The 26,349-nt window shown below is 40.0% G+C and overlaps 1 protein-coding gene across 7 annotated transcripts; it reads right to left on the bottom strand.

Annotated features, from left to right (window-relative positions):
- Window positions 1-194: 194 nt before the first annotated feature.
- LOC143034011 (ninjurin-1-like) lies at window positions 195-26,349 on the bottom strand. 7 transcript variants are annotated; one of them, XM_076199842.1, is made up of 6 exons: window positions 24,493-24,676; window positions 8,660-8,696; window positions 6,859-6,951; window positions 5,862-6,015; window positions 4,611-4,793; window positions 195-3,863 (listed from the first exon to the last, which is right to left on the bottom strand). In XM_076199842.1, exons 3-6 carry the CDS (start codon window positions 6,945-6,947, stop codon window positions 3,663-3,665), a joined length of 627 nt encoding a protein of 208 aa, XP_076055957.1. In that variant the 5' UTR covers window positions 6,948-6,951; window positions 8,660-8,696; window positions 24,493-24,676; the 3' UTR covers window positions 195-3,662. The 7 variants fall into 7 exon arrangements, with proteins under 7 accessions (XP_076055957.1, XP_076055958.1, XP_076055959.1 ...); XM_076199843.1 differs by lacking the exon at window positions 24,493-24,676 and adding an exon at window positions 10,976-11,195; XM_076199844.1 differs by lacking the exons at window positions 8,660-8,696; window positions 24,493-24,676 and adding an exon at window positions 26,331-26,349.

Genomic DNA, 26,349 nt, shown 5'->3' with positions numbered 1-26,349 from the left:
GACTGACATTTTTTTTTTTTTTTCTCTTGAAACCTATTGGTAATAAAAATAGTGCAGACATAGGAAAGTACATGATAATAATTGCTGCCTCTTATCAACTTACACCAGGAGATATTACAACCAGCAATTTCTTACCCATTACACTTCATTACAGTCATCCCTTTCACTCCTTCCTGGTCAAATAAACAAATATGAACTTTTTAAAATCTTTATTGTCATGTAATTTTATTTTACACTCTTAATGTAATTACACAAGTTTAAGAATATTAGACTCATCCTAGAAATGTATTTTAATATTCGGTGTAAATGAGAAAATATCCTCCAAAATTGGTCAGAAAAAAAAAATTGATCCACACCCATAGTTTTCAAAATACATTTTCTTTAGCAAGAATTTTATCAATTGGCATACTTGGCAAATTCTAAAAATAAGTACAAATGCCTACTATGACTAATAAGAGGCAAACTTCTACTTATATGAATTGCACAAATATGGAGCAAATTATGGATTTTAATGTATAGTTTCTATCAATATATCAAAAAATTCCAATAATCTCTTATGAGTTCAGGCCTTCCTACATGTGTCTTACATATACCAACAGCTTTTTTCTCCCTTATAAGGGAGGCAGCCAATGTTGAAGGCATAAAACCACTTCCACCCATTTCATCACCACATACTCCACACAACCATTCTCCACTCATCCCTATCTTCTGTTTTCTCCCTTCTGCAAGACATTCTCCTCTTTCCCAATGTCCCTTTTACCCCATCCATCCATCTCATCCTTGGTTGCTCATGCTCACTTCTTCCACACCTCTTTTACTAATCTTCATTCTTTCTGTGTCCAAACCATCCCAATAGTATTTCATCAATCCTATCTCCCATGTATATTACAGATATACAGTAAACACTACAAATACATTTCATATAAAATGTAGTAAATGTACAAAAAAAAATTGTAAACAGCTATGCAAAACCATCTGATAAGGCAGGTAATATACCATGAAAAGTCACCAGAAAACCCTCACTTTACTTAAAAGAATAAATGCTTGACATTTGTGCATGTTATAGCCCAATACAGCGATTCTAAACCTTTGACCCCTATATCCTTTTCACCATATCAGAATGTCATTCCCCACCTCCACACCTTTTTACGATTGTCTCACCGAAATGGTGAAATGTTTATCTGTAGGAAGGGAAGGAGTGGTACTGTTGGTAAGTGATGAGGTAGGAAAGTGCATAGTGGAGTGGAGGGAAGTGTCTGTAAAGATAATGTGGCAAAGGGTGAAATTTGGATGGGAAATATGGGTTTTGCAAGTTCATATGGGTGTAAGAAAAGGGGAGAGGAGAGGGAGGCTTTTTGGATTTATTCAAACGAATATAAGGAGTTTTGGGAAGAATGTAAATGTTGGGGGTTGTAAAGTGGAATAGGAGTTTCAGAGAATTTTTAAAAAATAAAAATTTCGGGAGGATTTGGAGAGTGATGGGGGCGAGTCAGGTAGAGAAAATGTAAAGGATGCACATAAGCACATGTTAATAAAAGTAAAGGCAGTATGGAGAAGATAGGTAAGGTATTTTAGTAATATGTCAAATGTAGAGGAGGTTAGGTAAGGAATGATTGTGGGAGTGGAGGGGTTGATGTAGAAAAGTAATTTAAACTCTTAATTCTATTTTGACAAAGGACCAAAGACAGGTATCTGCACATGGTGGTCCTGCAAGATGGATACCAGAATCATCTTACTGCCCAATTTGAAAAACCCCTAATCCCCTCCAGCTGGCAGTGCAGCCCCAAGGGGCTGACACATAGTCTCTGGATTGGGCCCAAGATATCTATCATCTTCAACTGTATTTCTTCCACCTTTACACACCTATGGAGATAATGGAGAACTGGCAACCAGTGACTGTTCCTCATCCTATCGATTTCAGCCAGTGACACAGAAACAGTACCACATTAATACAACAGTCCAAAATTCCTTTCCAGAGAGATCTGTGGGGGAACTGGAGGACTGGTGACAGATTTTCCAGTCTGTGAAACTCAAGATAATACTTATTATTATTATTTATGGCAAAATACAGTTTAGGGTAATTAGATAAAATTATACCAATAACTCCTTTGACTTGCTCATGCTGACAAGAACTTTAAAAAACTTTATTTCTCTTTTATCATAACTTGTTTTTGTGCCCATTATTTCTTTGGTATCTAGGAGTAAACTACAAATTATTTCACTACCATTAGGTAAGCACTATTAGGCTTCTTCAAAATGGGCGGAGTGGTTGTATCATTTGAACACACTGAGCTATGGTACAGCATAATCCTTCAACACCTAGAGGTCCCTCTAACCTGCATAAAATCATCTATTATTAACCAGAATAAAACATTTGTAGGTAACACTGGGCCTTAGTGGGTTAATCATGACATTTTTAACCCTTTAGTGCTCAGGTGTCCCTCTAAACTATGTAAAATCTCAAGGCACTCAGCATATTCAAGGGTGACAGACATAACAGGCTAACTTCTGAAACAAAACTATGCTACAACCTATATAGTTACTTTTTTTAACAAAAGTAGAAAACAATGTAGTTGATACCTTTACTATTCATATAACAACTCTGTATCTTTTGAACTTATGTGGTCTGTGACTAAAACCTATCCAAGTTACTGGCAACAATGAGCAATTTAAAACCCTAACAAGAAACACACTGTATCTACAGAGCTCAATACTTAAGCTGGTCACAAAAATCAATTTTAAGTCAAGAGATACAAAATAAATAATTATAAGCCAATAAGATTTTAACTTACAATAGAATTTACAAGACGAGGTCTTTTCAATATTGTCTTGGGACTAACAAGAAGAAACTTGTACGAATTAAGGAATTTCAAGGTGGACACTTCCGCAATCAGTTCCAAAAACCACTAATGGTGTGAGTTCATTTTTGTAGTTCCACTACACTCCAGGAAAAAATGTGGTTTTGTTATGATGAAATGCTTCCATAAACTACAAACTTTTTTTTTTTTTCTTTTGGAAGAGTCCAAGTCATAGACATGGGACAAAGCAATGGGAAAGAGTTCCACAGCCTCCCGGTGGAAGAAAAGAAAGTGCATACTGGTTGACTCCTGCAAAAGCTAACTGAACAGAAGACAGGCAAGACATTTCAGAAAATCTAGTCTTGTCTGGTCTCCTAAGGAGGAAGGCATATAGTTATCAAGTTCTGAAAAGCAAAAACCATGAATATCATGGCAGAAAGAAAGATAAAGATGCAATTAGAAAAGAACTATTAATAAGGAGGAAGGCTTTGGACTTTACCTTGCTCAGGAGTACTGAGTGAGGCAAGTCACCCCAAACATGAGAGGCGTACTCCAGACATGGTAAACAAGTCCTTTTTACAGGAACAATAGCTGAGACACCATGAAAGACATTTTGAAGATAAAATTGATGCCATGGTACAAAAATATACCAAATGACCCATTTCCCCTTATAGGCAGTTCATATGCCATGTACCAAAAAGGAAACAAACAATGCAGAATAGCAGGAGTTGAGGAGTTTATGGATTTCCATTAGTGGAAGTGAGGAAGTGTGTTTGTGGACTTGGTTACGGAAGTAAAATTTCAGTTGCGATTCCCACCACTGTTGGTATTGTACAAACCCCGGTCTCTTAATCCGGATATATTCTAAGATGTTTTATCCTTCACAGTAGGTAGATCACCTTCTGTTGCTGGGTCAATGCTAAATGCTGATATAAATACATTGATAATTGTTATGAGGAACACAGCAAGCACAACCCAGTTGTTGAGAACATCTGCTTTCCTTGCATGACTGTCACGAGCAACGTTATAGCGACCCAGGAATATAAGGGCTATTCCAACTGCAACCTGAAACAAAAGACAATTTCTGAAGAAACATATACCATATACCAAAGGCTTTTTCACCCTTACAAGGGAGGTAGCCAAAAAAACAAAGGCACAGAAACCACTCCCACCCATTCCATCCCCCTACATACTCCACTCCCCTCTACCCTCTTTCCTCCCTCTTATCTTGGCACCTCCTGGATGACATGTCATCCCTGCATCTTGTCCACTGCCCTGGGTCAAAAGCAGTGCCACAAGACACAGCACATCACAGTAAGGCCACTTCATTAAATTGGTGACCCCCCCCCCTTCTCCATTCCCTCATGCACAAAAGGAAACAGTTGACATAAAAATATGCATACAAATAAAAATTATGTTCCTACCAAACAATTCAGAACAGGTTTACTTAATCTTGAAAAAAGTTCATGAAATGCTTTACTTTTATTGTGAAAAACTTATTATGAAAAAAGGAAAAAGCTTATTATGAAAAACATTTTCTTCAAAAGCAATCAGATAGTGGAAAAGGATTAGATAACATAATCCTCAGACTAACAATAGGTACACTGCATGTTGCAATTTAGCATTTTGTCATCAATTACTAGCACTTATCCTCATAGACAATATCACCCAGATGAGATGGAGTCATCGAGATGGGATGGGTGAACTTTAAGAACAGCAGTAGAAAAAGAGGAATAGCACAGGTCAAAAGTAATTGGTTTTCCATACAGACGTATCAACTCGTGGAATAACCTAAAGATGTAGTTCCATTACCTGAAGTATGATACTAAAGCAGATGAGGACAACGTTGATATAATAGTACACTGGATCATGACCTCCTGCTTCCAGAACATATCGAAGCTGATTGGCATTGGCAGTCAAGAGGGCTAAGTCCATCATTCCATGAGCCACTGTCTTCTTGGTGGCATATAAGTTGACATCGAGTGGTTTTGTGTCCTGGAAAATTGGGAAAAGTTTATTCATTTGCAAATCACAAGTGTATATGAAAAAGGCTTGAGACATAAGAGTAGTAAATAATAGATTATACATACATATTCCAAAGACTTTTTCCCCCTACATGGGGGGTAGCCAAAAAGAAAAAGGCATAGAAACTGTCGTGAGATGATGCTCATGTGTCTTTGTTTGTGGATGCCTTTGTTTGTGTTGGGGGTTGGACGCGCCGACCTTGGGTCGCGCGTCCTGCACAGCTGGCCATGCCCTCAAGCCAGGTTGTGTCGCTGGGTCAGAGTGTGATTGGCGCAGGTCAATTTTGCACACGACCCATAGCGACTGTGATTGGCTGGGGTTTTGCACACGGCCTAATGGGCATAGCACTCATATCCCACAACACAGGCAGACGCGCACTTCTTCGGCATCACCCACACAGTGAGTACCATCTCCTTTACCTTGCTCCCGTTAATCAGTCTATAGTTAGATATTTTGCCTCCGTGCACACGCACATAATAAAAGCACAGAAACAACAACCGTGTTTTTGTCAGACTACACACCCTGCTCCGGCCAACCTACCATAAAACCACTCCCACCCATTCCATTTCCTATATATCCACTCCCCTCCACCCTTCTCTCTCTCCCTCTTATCTTGGCACCTCCTGGATGATGGGTCATCCCTGCATCCTGTCCACTGCTCTGGGTCAGAAGCAGTGTTAATGATAGATTCAAGGAGGGAACAAAGATAAATCAGCATTCCTTTAGGAGTTGATGCAAAATTGAAATAGGACAAGTCCACCCTAAGCATTTGGAAAGCTCAAAACATTCAATGGTTAGGGTTTAAGCTATTGGTAAATATATAAAATGCCAGGAGACTGCCTTGTCCCTCTTAAAACTCAAGTACAAAAATGTGACTACATGTCACACTTAAGATGTATATACATTGCCTTTCAACTCCACGGACACTACCCCTGCTGGACAACATTATCATCATGGGGACAACTGACAGATTTTATTAAACTACCAATAAATCTCCATTAAATTTGATGAATAAGTGCTTATCTTATATACACTTACCTTTGGATTAACTGGATGGTACCCCCTACGACTTGGTGTTTCTCCTGTGGAAGGGAAAATACCTCTTCTGGGATCTCCACCCCCTGCCATTCCATTACCTCGAGTACCATCTCCACCTTCAAGGCCATCATCAATACCATCATCTGGATGAGCTCTGAAAAGCGAAAATAAAATATAAAAAACAAATAATTATCACTGCAGGAAGTCTACACACTAGAAACACCTTATCATAAATATACACATGTACACACATACATACATATCAAAAGGACAACCCCCCTGTAAAGGATAAGGCTGAGTCAAAACAGACACCCAACACCCATCCAAAAACACATTCATTGTCCCTCCCATCTTAGTATCTCATGGATGAAGGGTCATCTTTAAAAAACAAATAAATAAAATTTCAACTGTTGTCTCAAATTTCATAAATAGAAAACCCACAGCCCCATAGTAGTAACACTGCCCTCCCCCCTGCCCCATATATCTCTGTATTGTGTCTTCTAACTGACACCCATTACCCTCCAAGGAAAGATCTTATGATATGGGTCTTTCTATGTCACCAACTGGTACGGGGTAGGAGATGGGGAGTGGTTGCTATTTGCAAGCTCTCCTTATGTGAAAAAAGGAGGAATGATTGTCAAAGTTGGCAGAGAGAACTTTGATCCAGTTCAGAGACTTGATACCAGCTTGAGAGGTGACAGTGATGTGATCTGAAGACAAAGATCAGGGGAGGGGGTGATTCTTCCTAATATAAGTCTTTCAAGACTGCTATGGAATACCCATTGTTGGTTCCACCTCAAAGTAAGAAACTATACGAGTTGGCTGTGAAGGAACACAAGCATGTTTTCAAACTATGATTTTTTGAGAGTTCATTTTGAACAAAGAACTATAAATGATGGGATATGATACTTTAATGCTGAATGGTTTCTAAATCACAAATAAGTAAACACTCAAATACAAAGGTGAAATAAGCAAATAGTTGAATTTCTTATATTACCTTCTGGCATCAACATCAGTCTCCCTTAGCTCTGCCATTTCTCCTGGCTCTGGCATCCTGTCCCCCCGACTTCTCACTCTACGCGACATAAAGCTGTGGAAAAATAATTATGTCTATATAAGTTATCTATTATTTTCTATCAAATATAAGCATAAATACAAAACTTTTGCTAAATCATGGAAGATATATTTCTGCATGAATAATACAAATGTGACTGATGCAAACTACAAACAACAGAATTAATATAAAACCACTTATTTTCTTAAACTGATTCAAGACAATGCAAAAATGCAAATGAAACATATTTATATATATATATATATATATATAAATATATATATATATATATATATATATATATATATATATAAATATATATATATATATATATATATATATACAGACTAGTATCACAAAATATACTACTGGATGCATCATTATTTACAAATACCAATATTTATAAATATGTATGAAGCTACATGATGTTTATACTGTCCCAACACTACAACTACATAGGCACAGTTGTCAAAGGGAATGTATAACTCTCCACAAGATACTGCTGATTTTCACTATTACATTCTCACTACTGAAAAATAAAAGTACACATAGTAAAGGAAATACGTCAACTGCTGATCATGCTTTAGACCCAATTTTTCTTACCATATCAAAATACTTCCATGGTTCTTATTTCAAAATAACAATGTTTCATACATGTAGTCCAGCACACTGCAGGTTGCTGTAAAGCCTTATAAAAGTTTCAACAAATTTGTTGATGAATAATTCAGGAAGATAAGAGTTTTTGCTGAACCCTATATATCTTGAGCTGCATTCAACAACACAGACCTTAACTATATCTTTAATATGACACATCTCAACAGGCTATAGCACATACATAAGCACATTAAAAAGCTACAATGAAACAGATTGCAAAGAATATTCATGCAACCCTATAGCACTCACATATTTTGGGGAGATGATTGTAACCCTACTGAAAGGGTTAAAAGTACTACATTATGGAAAGAAGTATGCATTTTGAGGTGCTGACAGGTAACTAAAGCAGTCACCTTTTGCCTATATGCTAAAAAAGCCAAGACCACTGGCAATCATAAGTGGCCATAGGGCTTTTATTCACAAGGTTAAATCATACCTATATTAGCCACATGAAAGATGCCACAGGCTTTTATTTAGCTTTGGGGAAGCCCCTATATTTTACTTTCCAATCCATGAAGTATACAAAAAATGCTCAAATTTTGTAATGTAGCAGATAGAAAAAAATATTTATATTCTTGTGATACAATATAGTAGTACTGGAAACATTTTCTTTAGCAATACAGGAAGAGGAAAAATGGTATGGTATACAAAATATTCCATGCACTTTTGGTCTACATTCCATGCCTAATACAATGAAAATTAAACAAGTCATTTTTTTAACCAAACAAGTATATATTTGAAGACAAAAATTTATTACAGTGTACACACTTCCAGACCTTTAGCTACAACTGAAGCAAAATCTACTGCCCTTTATGCTCAGAGCTAGGGCAAGTGGCAGCCATCAGTCCTTATACTCAGAAAGTCCAATACGCCATAATGGCACAAAAATTAATAATGATAAGGTACCATACCTACTTTTTTTTTTTTTTTTTACTGTACAGTACTGTAATTCTAAAAGTACTACATAATCCTAAATATCTGACTTGCTGAATTTCCTTTAGTAGTGCATTAGAGAAGATAGCATACATGCTATTTGTGTCAAACACATACAAACTCCTTTAAAGGAAAAAAAATCTTCATTACAACTCACCATCCAAACTGACTTTGAGGTACTCTTCACTATTTTCCTGTGAGGTAATAACCAAATTGACCATTGATATTCTTATCACAAAATTGCACACGTACTCATTTAATACTATTGCTCACATAATACAATCATAAAGGCAACATACACTGATTAATTAAACAATTCGATGATCAACATCCATATCCAATAAAAAGTCAAGTGAATTATAATTTCACAATGAAAATTATGATAAGAGGTGAGGAGGTTGACAGGTTTGGAAAATGGGAAGCTTTGCAATCCATCTTGCAGAATCACTACATAGAGGTACCCACAATTGGTTCCTCTATACAATTATTTTAAGACCAATACAATTCTACAGATGTGAGACCTGGAAACTGACCAGCAGCACTAAGAGTAAACTACAGGAAGCAGAAATGAGAGCACTAACAACTATCCACAGCTGCACAAAGTTAAACCAAATAAAGAATCATGTTTAATTAGAAACATCATGAATGGAGTGTGCCAGACTATGTGGAGTGGTAGCAGTTTAGATGGTATGGACATATTACAAGGATGGAAGGAGCAAAGATACTCTAAGAAATATTATGAATGAAAACCAATGAGCAGAAGACCCGTGGGATATCCAAGAATGAGGTTGAGATTATATGTCAAGTGAGCAACACAGTACAGGAACTAAGGTAATGAGGGGTGGCAAATATGAAGATCATCATCTTAGGAGAAAGCTGACTCAGAGTGGCAACTGACAGGCTTATCAGACCAAACAGGAGGGTGGGCAGGTGGGCACAGCTGACAAGTGCCAACTGCTCTCCCTCTTCATCTTCCCTATCTATCTGGCATTAGTTAGACCCGTCCTTGACTATGCGGTACAGTTTACGTCTATATCATATAGAATGGATATCAATTCACTTAAGTCAGTACAGAGGAGAATGACCAAAATGATACATGGGCTCAGAAATTTACCTTACAAGGAGAGGCTTAGGTGCCTTAACTTACACTCTCTGGAAAGATGCAGAGTGTAGGGTGATCTAATAGAGGTGTTTAAGTGGATCAAAGCCTTTAACAAGGGTAATGTAAACAAGGTCATTATATTAAGACAACATGGCACGACTGACAGTAATGAACAAATTTAGATTTAAGAATGAAATAGGCAAGAATTGGTTTACTAATAGGGTGGTCAATGGATGGAATAGACTTAGTAACCATGTAGTGAGTGCTGAAACTATCGGTTGTTTTAAGAAACAGACAACTTTATGGATGGGAATGACAGGTGGTAATGGACATGGAACTGCCTAGTGTAGGCCTTATGGTCTCTTGCAGTCTCCTTCATTCTTAAGTTTTCCTAACAGCTGGTGACAAAGATTCGCAACAAATCCATAGAGTGGTCCAACATTTCTTCAAAAAGATATTTATGGGAGAGCCTTGGGATTATTGTTATTTTTACTGGTTATTGTAAGGCTGTGGATTGTCAGTCATAAAACAAATATTATGACACCACTATTGTAAACATATGCTACTATCAACATAAATTTTCCTACAAAAATTTTAAGAATTCAAAATTGAAAATTGTTAATCTTTATTCTTTAATATGAAATTTGTCACTCATCCCAATTTGTCATGGTCACTTTACTTGTCCCAGTCTTTTGACTTGCTTATTACCCCCACATACATCTCTGCCTCTGCTAGACTTATCATATGCCAAGCCTTCTAGTTTACAGCTTGATAATGTTAGGTCCAGAGATGAGCTTGAAATATTTTTGCACTGTCAATTCTGATCTGTTGCAGTCAAAACCCATATACTTCTTACATTTATGGATTATAAAAAATATATATGTTGAATTGCCATACATGTAGGAAAATGAAAAAAAGTAGCTGGCATCCTATTTATCAAGATCTATCGCTCTCCGCAAATCATACGAGTTGCTTGGCAGACTGCCACGACAGAATTTACAAATGTTTACATTTTGTCCAGACAAGTCTTCATCAAATGTAAACATAACACATCCACCTTTGAAAAAGCAGTGTAGTACCGCGCCCTCTTACATAATCTAATGACCTTCATTGAAAAATAGTAAACTTACTTTAAAAAGTTCACGGCAAATACTGCCTTCAAAATCGGATTCATGTAAAGAATGAGAGATTTGTTGCGACACTTTCAAAATAGATATCACTTTCCTTTTACACACACTGAAACTTCTACTGTCTTTCATGCACACATACAATCAACCCGACCAGGATATTCTGAACAGGAAACAGTTCAAATGGCTGCCTGGATAATTATGACAATGTTGTAAGTCAATATGCTCTTAAAGTATCACGTACCCGGTTTTGTTTTTCCTTCACTTTCAGAGAAATCACAGGTGCTAAGGCCTTACACCACCTATCGCCACAGTTCGTTCTCAGCTGAGGTAACTTCAGATGAAAACCCCAACGCACAGGATATACTCCGTTTGACTATCGGGAATATGGTGTAAGACTGCTTCCCGTACTCTACGCCTTCCATGAACGCTGCTCTTGCATGACATCATGTCTATAAGCGTCATTACCATCCCCCTCCTTCGCTACTTTTTTGTACAGCATATACAGATTACACTACACGTTTTCTGTGAATTTTGAATCCTGTTTCTACCCCCACGAAATGTCAGTACCTAGATAACTAGTATAATGTTCAAATATCTAATTTCTGTATACAAAGTTACAATTATACATTCGAAAAATGACATGAATGTTGTAAGGCATATTCAAATAAAATAAATCAGAATATATAAGACAAATATGCAACAATGGTGATACTCGGTGTGTGTGTCATATATGCACTGGTCCATGCACACAAAGAAATAAAACCAACATTTTCCGTTAGTGATTCAAAGAAAATAATTTAAAACAGCTGTAAACCATTGCAATATGTTTTATTTCCCAAAGACAACTGACATACACACACACACATATGTATATATATATATATATATATATATACATATATATATATATATACATATATATATATATATATATATATATGTGTGTGTGTGTGTGTGTGTGTGTGTGTGTGTGTGTGTGTGCGTGTGTGTGTGATTAACCATGGTCTTGGATCTAGTGTATGACTCATGATCGACAGCTATTTCCCTCCCACAAGAGAGTTCACAGCTCATATAGATCTATGGAAAATGTTGTGACCTTACACGCACACCCAAATCCCCGCCCACGAGAGTTGGAGTAACGACTCGCAGCACAGCGATACTGAAAGTATTTAAGCCCTGGGCGGGATCCGAACCCAGACCGCCGTAGTGACGTCATCGTGTGTGTGTGTGTGTGTGTGTGTGTGTGTGGATCTAGTATATGACTCATGATCGACAGCTATTTCCCTCCCACAAGAGAGTTCACAGCTCATATAGATCTATGGAAAATGTTGTGACCTTTCACGCACACATACCCAACTCCCCGCCCACGAGAGTTGGAGTAACGACTCGCAGCACGGCTATACTGAAATTATTTAAGCCCTGGGCGGGATTCGAACCCAGACCGCCGTAGTGACGTCATCGAGTGTGTGTGTGTGTGTGTATATATATATATGTATATATATATATACGGTATGTGTATGCATGTTTATATGTACTTGTACATATGTATATGATATAAATCTCATTTGAATCAGAACAGGAAGTTGTTCTACAAATCAATCGTACATCTGGCTTCACAAGAGTCGATTATACGGTTTCCGAATACCACGTACAGAGATATGTCAGTACTTTCATTTCACAGGAATCAGCTGATGTTACAGAATTTAAAAGTCCAGCGGCTGGATCCAAGACTTATTATAATTAATTTTGAATTAGAAGATCACTAGGACATACGTATGTGAAGCCCTGAATTTACATTATTTTGTTGACATTTCTGAGCATCCAAAAACTAGAAGAAACCAACGACTCTCTAAAGACTCCATTTCATTCTATCTCTCAAATAATAGGGATAATGGTAATGATAATAATAATGATGATGATGATGATTATCATTATCAATATTATTACTATTACTATTATTATAATTATTGTTATTATTTTTATAATGCTGCTGCTGCTGCTGATAATAGTAATAATTGTAATGATAGCAATGGTAGTATTAATAATAATAGCAGTGGGAGAAGTGATAGTAGTAGTAACAATATAAGGCCAAGAAAGCAATAAAAGTGTCGAGAGAATGTAAACAAATATTTACATTTTTATTTTGGCCTTCAAAATCCCAATAGACGTCAGTTACACATAGTTCCATGGGGGAAAGCTGATGATCTTTCGACAATGAACCACAAGAAAATATTCCTTCCGGGACACCCGATTCCGTCTCCTAGAAATGACGTCACCGATGACGTATGAAGGAAATTTCCTATGGCGGGAACCACATCCGATCTCGACATTGCAGTGTTTTTTTTTTAACATTGTTACAAGTCACACAATATTTGTGAAATATAACCGAACCTGGCCCATTGCTATATCAGAACTGAGGAATCATATTTTTCCATATTTCCAACCTAAATAAATAAAATTGATACTAAATTATTCTCTATTTGTTTTCGGACGGTAGCCTACTGAATTTCACATTTCCTCACTATGAATTACACATTTTCCCATAAATACATCTGGAGCATACAATAATAGCGTTTTTTTATATATATTTCAATAGAAGTCACTGACGAGCGCGCCAATTTTGTTGCTGGTTTGTCAAACACGTGTTTGAACATGTGAATGGGGCATTTGTTTGTCAAACACGCTTGTCAAACTGTTTGAAGCAAGTCTGGCTGAACTTGAATTTTGTGGGCGGCCTACAAGCGACATGACGTCATCAACAAACAGTTTTATCGTGAGAACGACTGTCAAATATCAAACCTCAGTAGCTATTCACACCTTGTAGTGAAAACAACAATTACATCTGTTGAAAGCATGAGTATGGAGGAATATAATGGAAAAGGGTGTTATTGGATTTTATCCAATGCAGCTTAATCGAAGGAATATATTGAAAATAGCTGGAAATAACGGGCTTGCAGGTTCTAATTTTAAATCGACAAGCAAGTTGGTATGTGAATTTTGATATCTTTTTCAACAACCAATCCTTTGTCCACATCGATCTTCTTTTCTTTTTCCTCCATTAAACCAATAGCAACTAATGGGTCTTGGTCAAGAGGCACCTTTGCTAACAACTACACCAGTCACACTGAGGTTGGGTCGTTTGGTTTGACCGTCTGACATATCTTCAAACCACTCGACAAATCGGTTTGACACACCGGGTTTGTCAAACCGTTTGACCGTGTAAATGGTCCTTTACACGTCACTTGTTGTGGCGTCACGCGGGAACAGGTTGTGATATTTCCTCTTAATATTTCCTGAACCTCAACCATTTATAAAGCTTATTCCGGCGTAATTTCAAGGTGGCGCTCTCTCTGTCGTGACGGGTCAATTTTGTACATTAAGACTGAGGACTGGATGTCTGCCCAGGTTCAAGGAAAGTTCAGCGACATGACGTCATAGCACTGTTGTGGTCACATCGTCCTCGCTTGCATCACGTTTCCCTCAGACATGGTATCATATTTGCACAAGGAATTTTCATGGGCATTATTCTGGAATTAGTCAGCGATTTGTTTGGTAGAGAATCACTTGAAAGTGGTGGCAAGATGGTGCAAATGAGGCAGACAAAACGTCGAAAAAATGTTCAGGTTTATATATATATATATATATATATATATATATATATATATATATATATATATATATATATATATATATATCTAATATATGGAGATCAGGCTTCAGAATTATTTTAGTAGCTTTCCTGGAGGCGAGGAGACCAATTACATGGGTTATACTTACTACTACTACTATTCACACACACACACACACACACGCACACACACACACACACACACACACACACACATATATATATATATATAGATATATGTATATATATATATATGCATATACATATATATGTATATATATATATATATACATATATATGTATATATATATATATATATATATATATATATATATATATAATGATCATTTTCGTGAAACTATGTGGTGAAAGCAGTCAGGATCTGTCTCCCACAGACACAGTTCATTGGCCCCTCTCACCAATGGCTACGGTCGGCTACCCTTTTATATTCTGTATTATTTTACTTTAATGAAGCCTAATGCAAAATTTCATTTATCCGACTTTCTACCACAGTGTAACAAAACAAATGTGTTTTGCTACATGAAATGGCGATTTAGCGGGTGATGTAAAGCCTCGGTGGGACTTTCTTGGCTTTTGTTCTCAGGTACGAAGATTGTGTACAATGAGAGATAGGGGAGAGGGTCTCCCTATCTCTACTAACTAGGTCCTTGACCTAAACAGGTACTTGCCCTAGGCAGTCCTAGTGCTAGGCACATGACCTAGGCACTCCTAGTGCCAGGCCTTGACCTCGGCAATGCTATCTACAACGGCACAGCCGTTCCCAATAAATGGCGAGGGGTAAGGTTTTGTGGGTAGCTGTATGTTAGTCATCAAATATAGTTATGGGTGTTAGTTCCGTTATATAGGGGTTAGTTGTATGGTTGGTGGGGTGGCTAGATATGGTGTATGTATATTAAGTTACGGCAATGTAGTTGGGGGAGGTATGGGAAAGGGTTCAATGGGTCTATCTGGTAACATTAGGCATCTCTGTGGTGACACTGCGGGGGACGCCCTGTTGTTATCTTACGTTGCATTAGTCAGATGTTTTGAGATTTGGAAATAGGTGAGGTCTGCAAGATTGGGGATCTTGCCAGAGACGAGTACCATGTTGCATGTGTGTGGATCATATGCGTTGTTGGTGATGGTTAGTGACGGTTACAACAGTCTGCTCAAAATCGAGGTTCTATATGTGTGTTGATTTAGGGGAGGTGGGGACCTAGTATATCTCAGGCATAGGAGAGCTGATCTTAGAGCGAGAATGGGAATGTCAGTCTCCATCTCATCCACGCCACAATACGGCTCTTTGGTAATTATTTCTTTTCTGCCATCACCTCTGCTAGACGAGGGTTGATGCTTTTGCCCTTTGACCCATCCCTCCTGAAGTGAAGGTTATCAGTGTGAATGAGCCCTGGTCCACATTCTGTATACGCTCCTCGTACATCCTGATTTTCTCATTCTCATTTCGGGAGTGGGACGCCTTAACAGTTAGATTATTGTAACAGGGGGGCCATTGGATCAAATATTCGTATGTCAAAGGAGTTGTCCCCGTGTCAAGAAACCTCTTGCGCTGACGTCCACTCCTGCTTCGTCTACTACTACTACTGGTCAGCCCATTATAATGCAGTTCACCTGCAGTCATAATTGGCTGGGGAAAGTCGACCGATCCTTCTGAGAGCTATTTGGGATGGGAATGGTGACTACATGGGAACTTGCTCTGTTCTCGGAAACCGCAGGGAAAGGCGTCGGGTTGTGAGGGCGACTCGGGTAACGAAGAAAGACTAATTTCTGGGAAAACCATCCTCCTCCTCCTCCTCCTCCTGTGAGTGAGCAGCAAAGGTCGGCAGGGCTGACACACAAAAACCTCAAAACTCAAAAAGTTCTCGCGTTGTGTGCAGGGCAACAACCCCGTTTGTAAAGAGAGAGAGAGAGAGAGAGAGAGAGAGAGAGAGAGAGAGAGAGAGAGAGAGAGAGAGAGAGAGAGAGAGAGAGAGAGAGAGAGAGAGAGAGAGAGAGAGAGAGAGAGAGAGAGAGAGAGATGTAACTTTGTGTCCCCTTAAACAAGTTTTCAATTATATAGATACATCAGATGCGTTCCTTCACGTTGGTCGGTCGATTCGAGGAGTCACAAGAAGAGTGCCCGAAATCACTGTTTATGTAAGCGAGACAAAAATCTATTTGATCACTGTTTCACTTGTTATCTGTAAATCTCATATTATAATGAATTACGGTTGTATATATTTTTAGTAGAGTTTAATAAAGTCTGAAATTTACAATTCTGTAATGTGCATAACAAAGAGAAATTTTCGCATTATAAAAAACGATAGTGCGCGTCTCAAATCAACATGAAGTGTGGCTGTGCCTCTATGTCTGTGTGATTCACCTTGGTCTTGGATCACGTGTTGGACTCGTGATCGACAGCTATTTCTCTCCCGGAAGAGAGCTCAGAGCTCATATATGATTGATCTATAGGTAATGCTGTGACCTTACACGCACACACGCACCCAACTCCCCACCCACAAGAGTTGGAGTAACGACTCGCAGTGCAGCTATACTGAAATTATTTCAGCCCTGGGTGGGATTCGAACCCGGACCGCCGTAGTGGCGGCCGCGGACGCTACCACTGCGCCATGCGAGTTGTGTGTGTGTGTGTGTGTGTGTGTGTGTGTGTGTGTGTGTGTGTGTGTGTGTGTGTGTGTGTGTGTGTGTGTGTGTGTGTAACTCATAAATCCTAAAAAAAAAATTGCCATTATTTCAGGTCGGTATTGTGTCTTCTTCTTCCTTTTCTCCTTCTTCCTCTTCATCTTTTTCTTCTTCGATAAAAAGCACGTCTTCCCAATTGTGTTCTTACGAGAAATCTTGAAATGTGAGACATCCTGTAATTGAACTCGATTTCCTCCAACTGTCTCTCGCAGCTGCGAAAACACTGAGGCACTGAACTCCAGCCAACAGTTTATCAACAATTGTTTTGAGCACCAGGTTCTGCTCTTAGCCGAGTGAAGTCGCCTGGCGCCGGCCTAGACAATATGATGACGGAATTAAATTATTTCGGTGAGAATTGTCACCCCAGACTTCGATAGGGTGACAATTCTTCAGGTGGGCTATTCTGGGGTGACAATTCTTCAGGTAGGCTATCTTAGGGTGACGATTCCTAACCTAACCAAACTTAAACTAACCTAACTTGTCCTAACCTTACTTTACCTAACCTAACCTAACACAACCTTACCTAACTTAACCTAACCTACCCTGACCAAACCTTACCTAACCCTAACCTGACCTTACTTAACCTAACTGGGGTGACGATTCTTCAGGTGTTGTTAGTTGGGGCAGCTATTCTTCAAGTGGGCTATCCCGGGGTGATTATTCTAAAGGTGGACGTTCTGGGGTGACAATTCTTCAGGTGATTACTTTAACGGAAGCTAATGTGAATATGGCATTTTAGCTTTTACTTTTGTGAATTCACATGTGTATTTACTTTTTTAAATATACATTTGCATTTGCTTAAATTATCTTGGGTATAAATATTTAATGTAATTTCGTCACCTTTTGATGCACTTACTGAGGATTAGTATCGTGCTGTTGTACTTGAATGCACTCGCTGTGCGTTCGAGTTGTACCTCACCCGTGTGCAGTCAAGTTTTGTTTACCATCGATCTATCCTAACCCTATCAAGACACTTGATCAGCTCTCATGTTAACTTTATCAATTTGGTAATGTACTTTTTGGATGTGTGTTTTGTTTCATCTTAGAGAACTTTATTCAGGTGTGTGCATGCTCATGACAAGACGGGATCTCAGACAAACCCCGATTTTGTCCAGTGAGACCGTCTGGCGTGAGTTAGCAGAGAAATGTAATAAACAGTTCATCTTCTTGTTGAGTTTGAGGTAGAGCAGAACAGATCATTCATCATTGCAGGGGTCTGAGATCGAATCCCGAATGTGTGAGGGGGTGGGGGAAAGGAGGCAGCAAGGGGAAATACAACAGACAGAGACCTTCTGGTCCACTGAGAAGCCAGCTCTCCGAAGGGATATGTCGGGTGCCAATGTCCTGCTCTGTGTACCGCGAAGGGCACCATGCCAGGCCCGCCATTGTCCTGCTTGCGCACACGACTGTGAAGGGCATCTGTGTGCGTCTGTCTGTGTGTGATTCACCATGGTCTTGGATCACGTGTTGGACTCGTGATCGACAGCTATTTCCCTCCCGGATGAGAGTTCAGAGCTCATATATGACCGATCTGTGTGTGTGTGTATGTGTGTGTGTGTGTGTGTGTGTGTGTGTGTGTGTGTGTGTGTGTGTGTGTGTGTGCGCTGACTCCGGTCCTACACTGGCATTTGATGGTAACCAGACACCAGGATCAAGTGTAACTGCAGACCACCAGGACCTACCCTCTGGTCGGAGTCGTTTTCCTCGGGTGAATAAAATCGCCTGGCGGCAACCAGGATAATGTGTCAATTACCGAAGGGCCAACTTACTACGAACGATTGATATCTTCTTCCTTAGTTTCTACTAGTTGTCGTTATCCTCTCTTGCCTCGCTTAGCTCAGTATTCCCATTTTCTTTCTTATTCTTTGTCTTTCTTAGCTTATTTCTTATCTTCTGTTGTCTTCCCCTGTTCTATCTCGTTTTCTAATTTTCTTAATCTTCTTTTGTCCTTTTTTGTTTACCTTTGTCATCGTCCTGTCTACCTTGATTTCCTTTGTTTTTTTTTCAGTCTTCTCGTGTCTCCTTTTGTTTTTCTTGGGTTATTAATTTTCTTCATCCTCGTGGGTGGGATGGGGGTGGGGGAGGGCTGGTACAATTTTTTTTTTGGGGGGGGGGTGAAGTATCACTTCCACGGGCTTTGAGCCCGTGCAGAAGTGATTATGATAAAAAAAAATAAAAAAAAAAATCCCGACGACCCCCCCAACACACACACCTCCCTCCCTCTGGGTGACCTTCTTGGCATTTATTTTCCGCCCTTGTCTGTGAGGTTTTGTTATCTTTTCCATTGTCTTAATCTGACATTTCTATTCATTTACAACTTCAAACTTGTTTGATCATCCCTTTTCTTTTCTAATTTTTTCTTTACTTCTGGTTGGTCGATATCCCTCACCGACATCCACCCATGGCACCCCCCCACACCCCCATCGGTGGATGGGGGAAGGAGTGGTTCGGTGGTGGTCACAGGATGTTGCTGTCAGAAATGTTGTGCGTATTATCTGGACCAGACGCCAGATGGCATTGGTGCTGCGGGCCTTTAAGCTCTCACCGATTATTTCCCAGAATGTCCGGGGGAGAGAAGGAGGAGGGTGGGAGAGAGGGAGGGAGGAGGGGGGGACGCCCCTCCTCCTCCCTCTCCCCCAATCCCACCGCATACACGCGAGGGGGTTGAGGGCAATGTAGCCTTTTGGCTCTTCTTGTGCGGCTTCTGAATACAGTCTAGTTGTCACCCCGCGATTTGATTCAGTCATGGGGGGGGGGGAGGAATCCTCCGTAGTGAGAAGGACTCAACCCACATTTCAACTCCTATTTAGGCGAACTCCTTCTTATAGCTACTGCTCCCGCTGGGCGATTTTATTCAACTAAAACACGAAGAAAAAATAAATCGATAGGCGAAAGGGTTCAGTTTCTCATCGAGACTGCCACTCCCTCGTTATCAGAGGAACAGAAATTAAGATAATTTCGTGACCAAAGCCTCCCACGGCTCAAGGCCGACACAAGAACAGGTCAGTTCGCTTGGGAGAGACAACAAATGCAATGGCATCAAGGGAGATGTGCAAGGTGCCAGCTACCCAGGCCGCCTCAGGTCACGGGACCCGAGTAATAGGAATGCACTACTACGAGGCGAATCGAGTCGACGTCGACTGTCGCATGCAACTCGACCACGCCCCCCCTTCCCCCCTCACCCCCCATCTCATGACGTCATACAATATCCCCCTCCCCCCCAGAGTCTTCTCACAACAGCATTGTGTATTATTTTATCTATTACTTATTCATTTATTCCTTTCCGTTCATTTGCCACGGGAAAGTCTTTTAAATTTATGTCAAGTAGAATCTATCAATATGTAGGAGAAACAAAGTGGTTTTAACGTCACAAAAATGTCAACACACAGTAGTTAAAGTCATTGTTGTGCTTTCAAGTTGGGGAATAAAACGTCAGATGGGCGATGACATGTCGTAATTTGAAAAAGGGTTGTGAGAAAAAATAATGAAATAAAGCAATAAATGAATAGAGAAATAAATAGATAAATAAAATAAATAAATAGATAAACAGCCGAATAATCAAACAAAAATAAATAGATAAACAGCCGAATAAACAAACAAAAATAAATCAAGGAATAGATGAATTAATAAACAAATAAATACATAAATAAATAGAGTAGATAAATAAACGAATAATAAATAAACAAGTAAATGAATAACCCTGAATTTAGACCTTGGTGTCTATATGTGAGCGAAGGTGTCGATCGCACGTGGGAGAGAGAGAGAGGGACAGATAATCATATGCAGACATTCAAACTCCCATTTCGGTGTGCACTCGCTCTCCCTCCTCCTTGGCTCAAAGGTTTCTTCCATTTCGTCTTATTTGTTTACGTGTCGTGTATTTACCTAGGTGTATCTTACGGGAAGGGGAGCTATGCTCGTGGTGTACCGCCTTTGTATCTCGCAGTGTCTAGTTTGTTCTTAAATTTATGTATGGTTTTTGCACACACTATTGCGTGTGTGTGTCTAATACTAATAGATAATCGGTTTAATGATTTAACAATGATAACTATCAATATACAGTTTGTGCTAATTTTAGGACTAGACTAAATTGAGTTAATAATGTGCACTATGAACGGAATGGCAATATTTTTGCTGCGGTCAGTCCTCGGCGTTCTGATAGACACAAGTTTGTTGTACCTGGTAGCGTGTGGTGGGGGAGGGGGGAGCGTCAGGTGGGAGGAATTCTCTGCGACGAGGGTGGTTAGGTCTTCCCCAAACTTCCTCATTGCCTCCCGATACCTTTCGGACAGCGCTGTGTATGTGCGTGTTTATTGTCAATTCTGCATATGGTTTTAATTTTCTTCATGTTCATCTGTCGCACTCCGTCCTCAGATCAGGGGCTATGACCCCAGAAGGGTACGAGCTTAGGTTTTCACTAGGTTGAGAGAACAAACCGGCGGTCCAAGTTTCTTTGTTTTATTATGAGTGTTAGACTGTGTGTGTATTATTTTGTGGGAGTTTCAGAATCTGAGCTACTGACCTGGGCCTATGAGCGGTCGCCGAGCGTTTGGTTTCCTCCTTCTCTCTCCAAACCTTAAGGATACCTCGGTAATCCTAGACACCTCTCTCTAACGCCGTACTTTTCATCTTGGGGTGCAAATGATTGGCTATGGACAAAACTCCAAAACACACTTGGCCAGTGGCCATAGCCATTACACGACTTGGGCTGGCTTGGCCGAATACACCAGGTCTTTTTATACTGTTGGATGGGGACACCGGTGTCGTGTGATGAATTAATTCCTCCGATATGGGCTTTCAGGCAAGGCTCTTACGTCAGCATGGCTTGGATATATCTATATTTCAGGTTACTGCCTTGATAAGAACATATGGGTGGTTCTATTGCCCACGAGGAATCAGTTTCTCACACATCATCTTTCCGAAGGAAAAAAAAAAAAAAATCAATGTTACCTCTACCTCCCTTCGTACTGGGTGGTACTGCGTCTGTCGCCAGAGTATTCTTTTCTTCTGTGTAGTCCCCTTCCCCTTCCGTCATTGGTGGTACTTTCCCTTTTATTCTGTCTGTCGCCAGGCTATTTTGTTTCGAGAATGACGTCACCTTCTAACCTCTCAACATCTGTGATTCCTTGTTTGTTTGTTTGTTTTGAGGTCACCTCGAGTCACGTGTGTTTGCTTTGGGATAAAAGCTTCGTTCAACGTGACTGGCTCTTTGTATGTGTGTGTGTGTATGTGTGTGTGTATGTGTGTGTGTGTGTGTGTGTGTGCGTGCGTGTGTGTGTGTGTGTGTGACCTTTCATAATGATTTTAGGTCACTGTAATGTTCCTTGAAAATAATTTATGGTATGGACACATCCAGCCTCTTCAATGTGTGCGTGTGTGTGTTAATTCTATTTTGTATTACTTCTGCATTATTCTTTATCTTATTTTATTCTATTTGTTTTTGCCCAAGTACAGTCGGGAACCTTTTTGGGTTGCAACACTGCCTGTATGTTCACGGAAAAGGACACGGTACAAGGGTATTGGTGAGAATTAACAATGTATAATAGAATCTCTTCATCTCACATCAACACAAGCGAACACACGCGCGCTGTTGCCACACATCGCAGTACGCGCAAATGGACCACGGCGAAATGTTGACAACTGTACACGTATAAACACAATATGAATCAGGTCATAGTTTTTTCATACAGATATTTTGTCCTTTTCGCATGCGTTCGCGGAACAGTAATAAACGCATTCTGATCGCCCTTTCCACATCCTAGTAGACAACCTCATTCTTCCCGTCACGTTTGCTACCTAGGGGGTAACCGCTTTCAAACCGTCATTTTGACCATGTAGCTGGCAACTACACTCAACCCGTCACTTTGAACACGTAGCGGGCAATCGCATTCTATCCATCACGTATTACCTAGAGGGCAACCGCATTCTGCCCGTCGGTTTGACCATACAGTAGGCAACCACATTCTACCCGTCATTTTGGACATGTAGCGGGCATCCGCATGTTGATCCCGCCACCTCGAGGAGAACCGTGAACGGAGGGGAACCACATTCCTCCCATTCGCCCCTCCAATCGCCGACGGGGGCGATCGCACTCCGTCCACTACCGCCGGAGAGGGACGTGGCCGGCTCGGCGCGGCGGCCCAACGGCGTCGTCGTCGTCGCTGAGTCACAACTCGCCATACAATGCGTCGTGACCTTTAAGACAAAGTAGTCACGTCCCATTTTTTTATGTGCTTTCTTTCTTACTCTCTCTATCTCTCTCTTCCTCTCTCGACTTCATTTCGTACCTGTTGCCTGCACACCTTGACTTCGACATTAGCGATACTGTCGCCAGGCGATTGCATTCACCCGCGGGAGTGGCAGCCTCACGAAGCCGCCGCCGCCATCCCCAGGAACTTCACTGGGACTTGGAATCACCCCCTTTTTTCAGGCCGAGGGATTCTCTCGGGTGTATAAAACCGCCCGACAGAACAGTGTAGGGATCAGCACTGTGTGACATAACAAAAATTACCTTCTTTATATATATATATATATATATATATATATATATATATATATATATATATATATGTATGTGTATGTGTGGGTGTGTATTTATGTGTGTGCGAGTGATTCACCACCATTGTCTTAGATAACGTGTTGGACTCGTGATCGACAGTTATTAACCTCCCGGATGAGAGCTCGGAGCTCGTATGACCGATCTATGGCTAATACTACCTTGCACGCACACACACACACACAACTCCCCGTCCACGAGAGTTAGAGTAACATCCCGCAGCGAAGCGATACTGAAATTATTTCAGCCCTGGGCGGGAGTCGAACCTGGACCGCCGTAGAGGCGGGCGAGAGCTCTAACTACAGCGCCACGATGTGTGTGTGTGTGTGTGTGTGTGTGTGTGTGTGTGTGCGCGCCAGTGTGTGTTTACCGTATACAGGAAAGGTACAGCTCATTGGGTCCTGTATGTGTGCATATAGGTGTGGTGTGTGTGTGTGAGGATGTGAGTATGCGTGTATTCACCTTGGCTTTGGATCACGTGTTGGACTCGTGATCGTGTGTGAATGTATGTGTGTGTTTGTGGTTGTGCTTATGTATGCGTTTGTGCTTGTTTGTGTGCGCGTATGTGTATTTATCTAATTGTATTTACCTAACTGTTGCGTGTGTGTGTGTGTGCATGTGTGTGTGTGTGTATGTGTGTGTGTATGCGTGTGTGTGAATGTGCGTGTGTATTTGTAAGCATGTGAGTACGTGTGTGTGTGTCTGTGTGTTTGTACTTGTGTGTGTGTGTTTGTGCTTTTGAGAGAATGCGTGCGCGTGTGCTTATGCGCATGTGTGTGTGCTTGAACTCATGTGTATGTGTATGTGTGTGTGCTTATGTATGTATACGTGTGTACAAAAGGGAAACACGTGATTAAAAACACAAAGATCTTACCATTTGTAATCCTGACTGGTAAATTCACTCTCTCAGTACCGCTAATAAATTCACTATAGTAAACTTGTTCTAATCTTAAAAGGTCTTCTATATCCAAAGATACGGTAAAACTATGAAAAGGTCGAGACAACGGCGACTGTATAGAGAGCACGAGCTTACGTCCTTTCGACGAGCGCTTCAAAACGAAACTGTCTCGCTACTTCTTCTCACACTCGGGTCCGGCCGAGCGCATTCAATAGGAAAACAAAAACCCGAACAAAAATACAATGAAATACATAATAGATTACACCATCAGGCGCGCTCTACAAATACACACATACATGTCCATATTTACATTAACGATTTAAACAGAAATTTTATTAAATAAAAAGAGAAGAAATCATGTAATACGTTTCCGTGCGTGAATGCCGTGTGGTGTCGACATGACATCACCGGGAAGGCTGACACATCCACGATACGTCACTGTACGTCATTGCATGGAAGACGTCTATTATCTAACGTCCGGTTTCCGTACCCACTTCCGTACTGGGTGACTATACTCATACTCTGGCTGTCGTCAGACTAATTAATTCATCTCCATGTCGCTCTAAGCCGTAGGAAATCAGGGTTCCCTTTAGCTGAATAAAATCATCTGGCGTCAGTTATCATAACGATACCATTGCTTCAAATAGGAAAAATAATTTGGTAATAGCAAGAATGAATACGTGGACTTCCTTATAGCCACGAAAGTGAATAAAATCGCCTGGAGGCAATTAGACTGAAATGAAAAATACCCGCTATAGATGATGTTTCGAATGTGGATTTCGAGCGCGTATAGATAGTAAAGCGCTTGTTGTCTATACGTGTAAGCTCCCTCAGCTTGGCACGACCCATCTGACAACGGCGTTTGCGGCTACTATGGGGCTGCCAAAGACATTGCCAAGCGAGTCATATGAGTGTGTCACACTCCTTTGACACCGAGAGGGTGTCCCAGGATTAATTGAATAACTTGGAATGATTAGAAAGATGAATAAAAAGTGTGTGTGTGTGTGTGTGTGTGTGTGTGTTTTTCCACTCAAACATGAAGTCTTAGGAATTTACACACCACAAATTATTGCACGAAATTAATTATTTTATTTTATTTTATTTATTCATTTATTTATTTTTGTGGGTGGGAGAATACCCCTCCCTATCTTAACGGGAAGGGGGGGGGGCATAATATCTTCTATATGAGTTCCCCACCTAAAAAAAAAAAAAAATGCATCTAATAATGACATTTCGAGGAATGGGCCACGAGCTATCCTAGTGTCTGAACATGACTTGGTATTGTGGAGTTACTATTAACGGAGTTACTAAAAGTTAGATTTACGGGGAGATACTTCGCGCTAAATGATTTTCTAGTTTTAGTGTCAGGTCCATATCAATAAAAATATAATATAATATAATATAATATAATATAATGTTATGAGATAATTCACATTTCCCAATAACACACACACACACATATATATATATATATATATATATATATATATATAAATATATATATATATATATATAAATATATATATATATATATAAATATATATATATATATATAAATATATATATATATATATATATATATATATGTACATTATACAAAGGAAGTGTCTCATTGAGTGCCTCATTGTTTTCAAGCATCACTAGACGACCCACGACGGGCGAAGAGGTACTGATAACGCACAAACACTAAGCACTGACATCCCAGTGACGTTCACTAACACGACATGCACTTTACACTCATTCAAAATGCGCCATGCACTAGCTCCGCATATACACGTACATGTTTGTTAGGAGATTAAACACAGCATTCATACTTGTTCTGTGACAACGTCC

Source organism: Oratosquilla oratoria, chromosome 16, assembly GCF_046742065.1.
Source record: "Oratosquilla oratoria isolate Oo_2021 chromosome 16, ASM4674206v1, whole genome shotgun sequence".
Lineage (NCBI taxonomy): Eukaryota > Metazoa > Arthropoda > Malacostraca > Stomatopoda > Squillidae > Oratosquilla > Oratosquilla oratoria.
The sequence above is the reverse complement of the archived record's forward strand: the minus strand, read 5'-3'. Positions and strand labels throughout refer to the sequence as shown.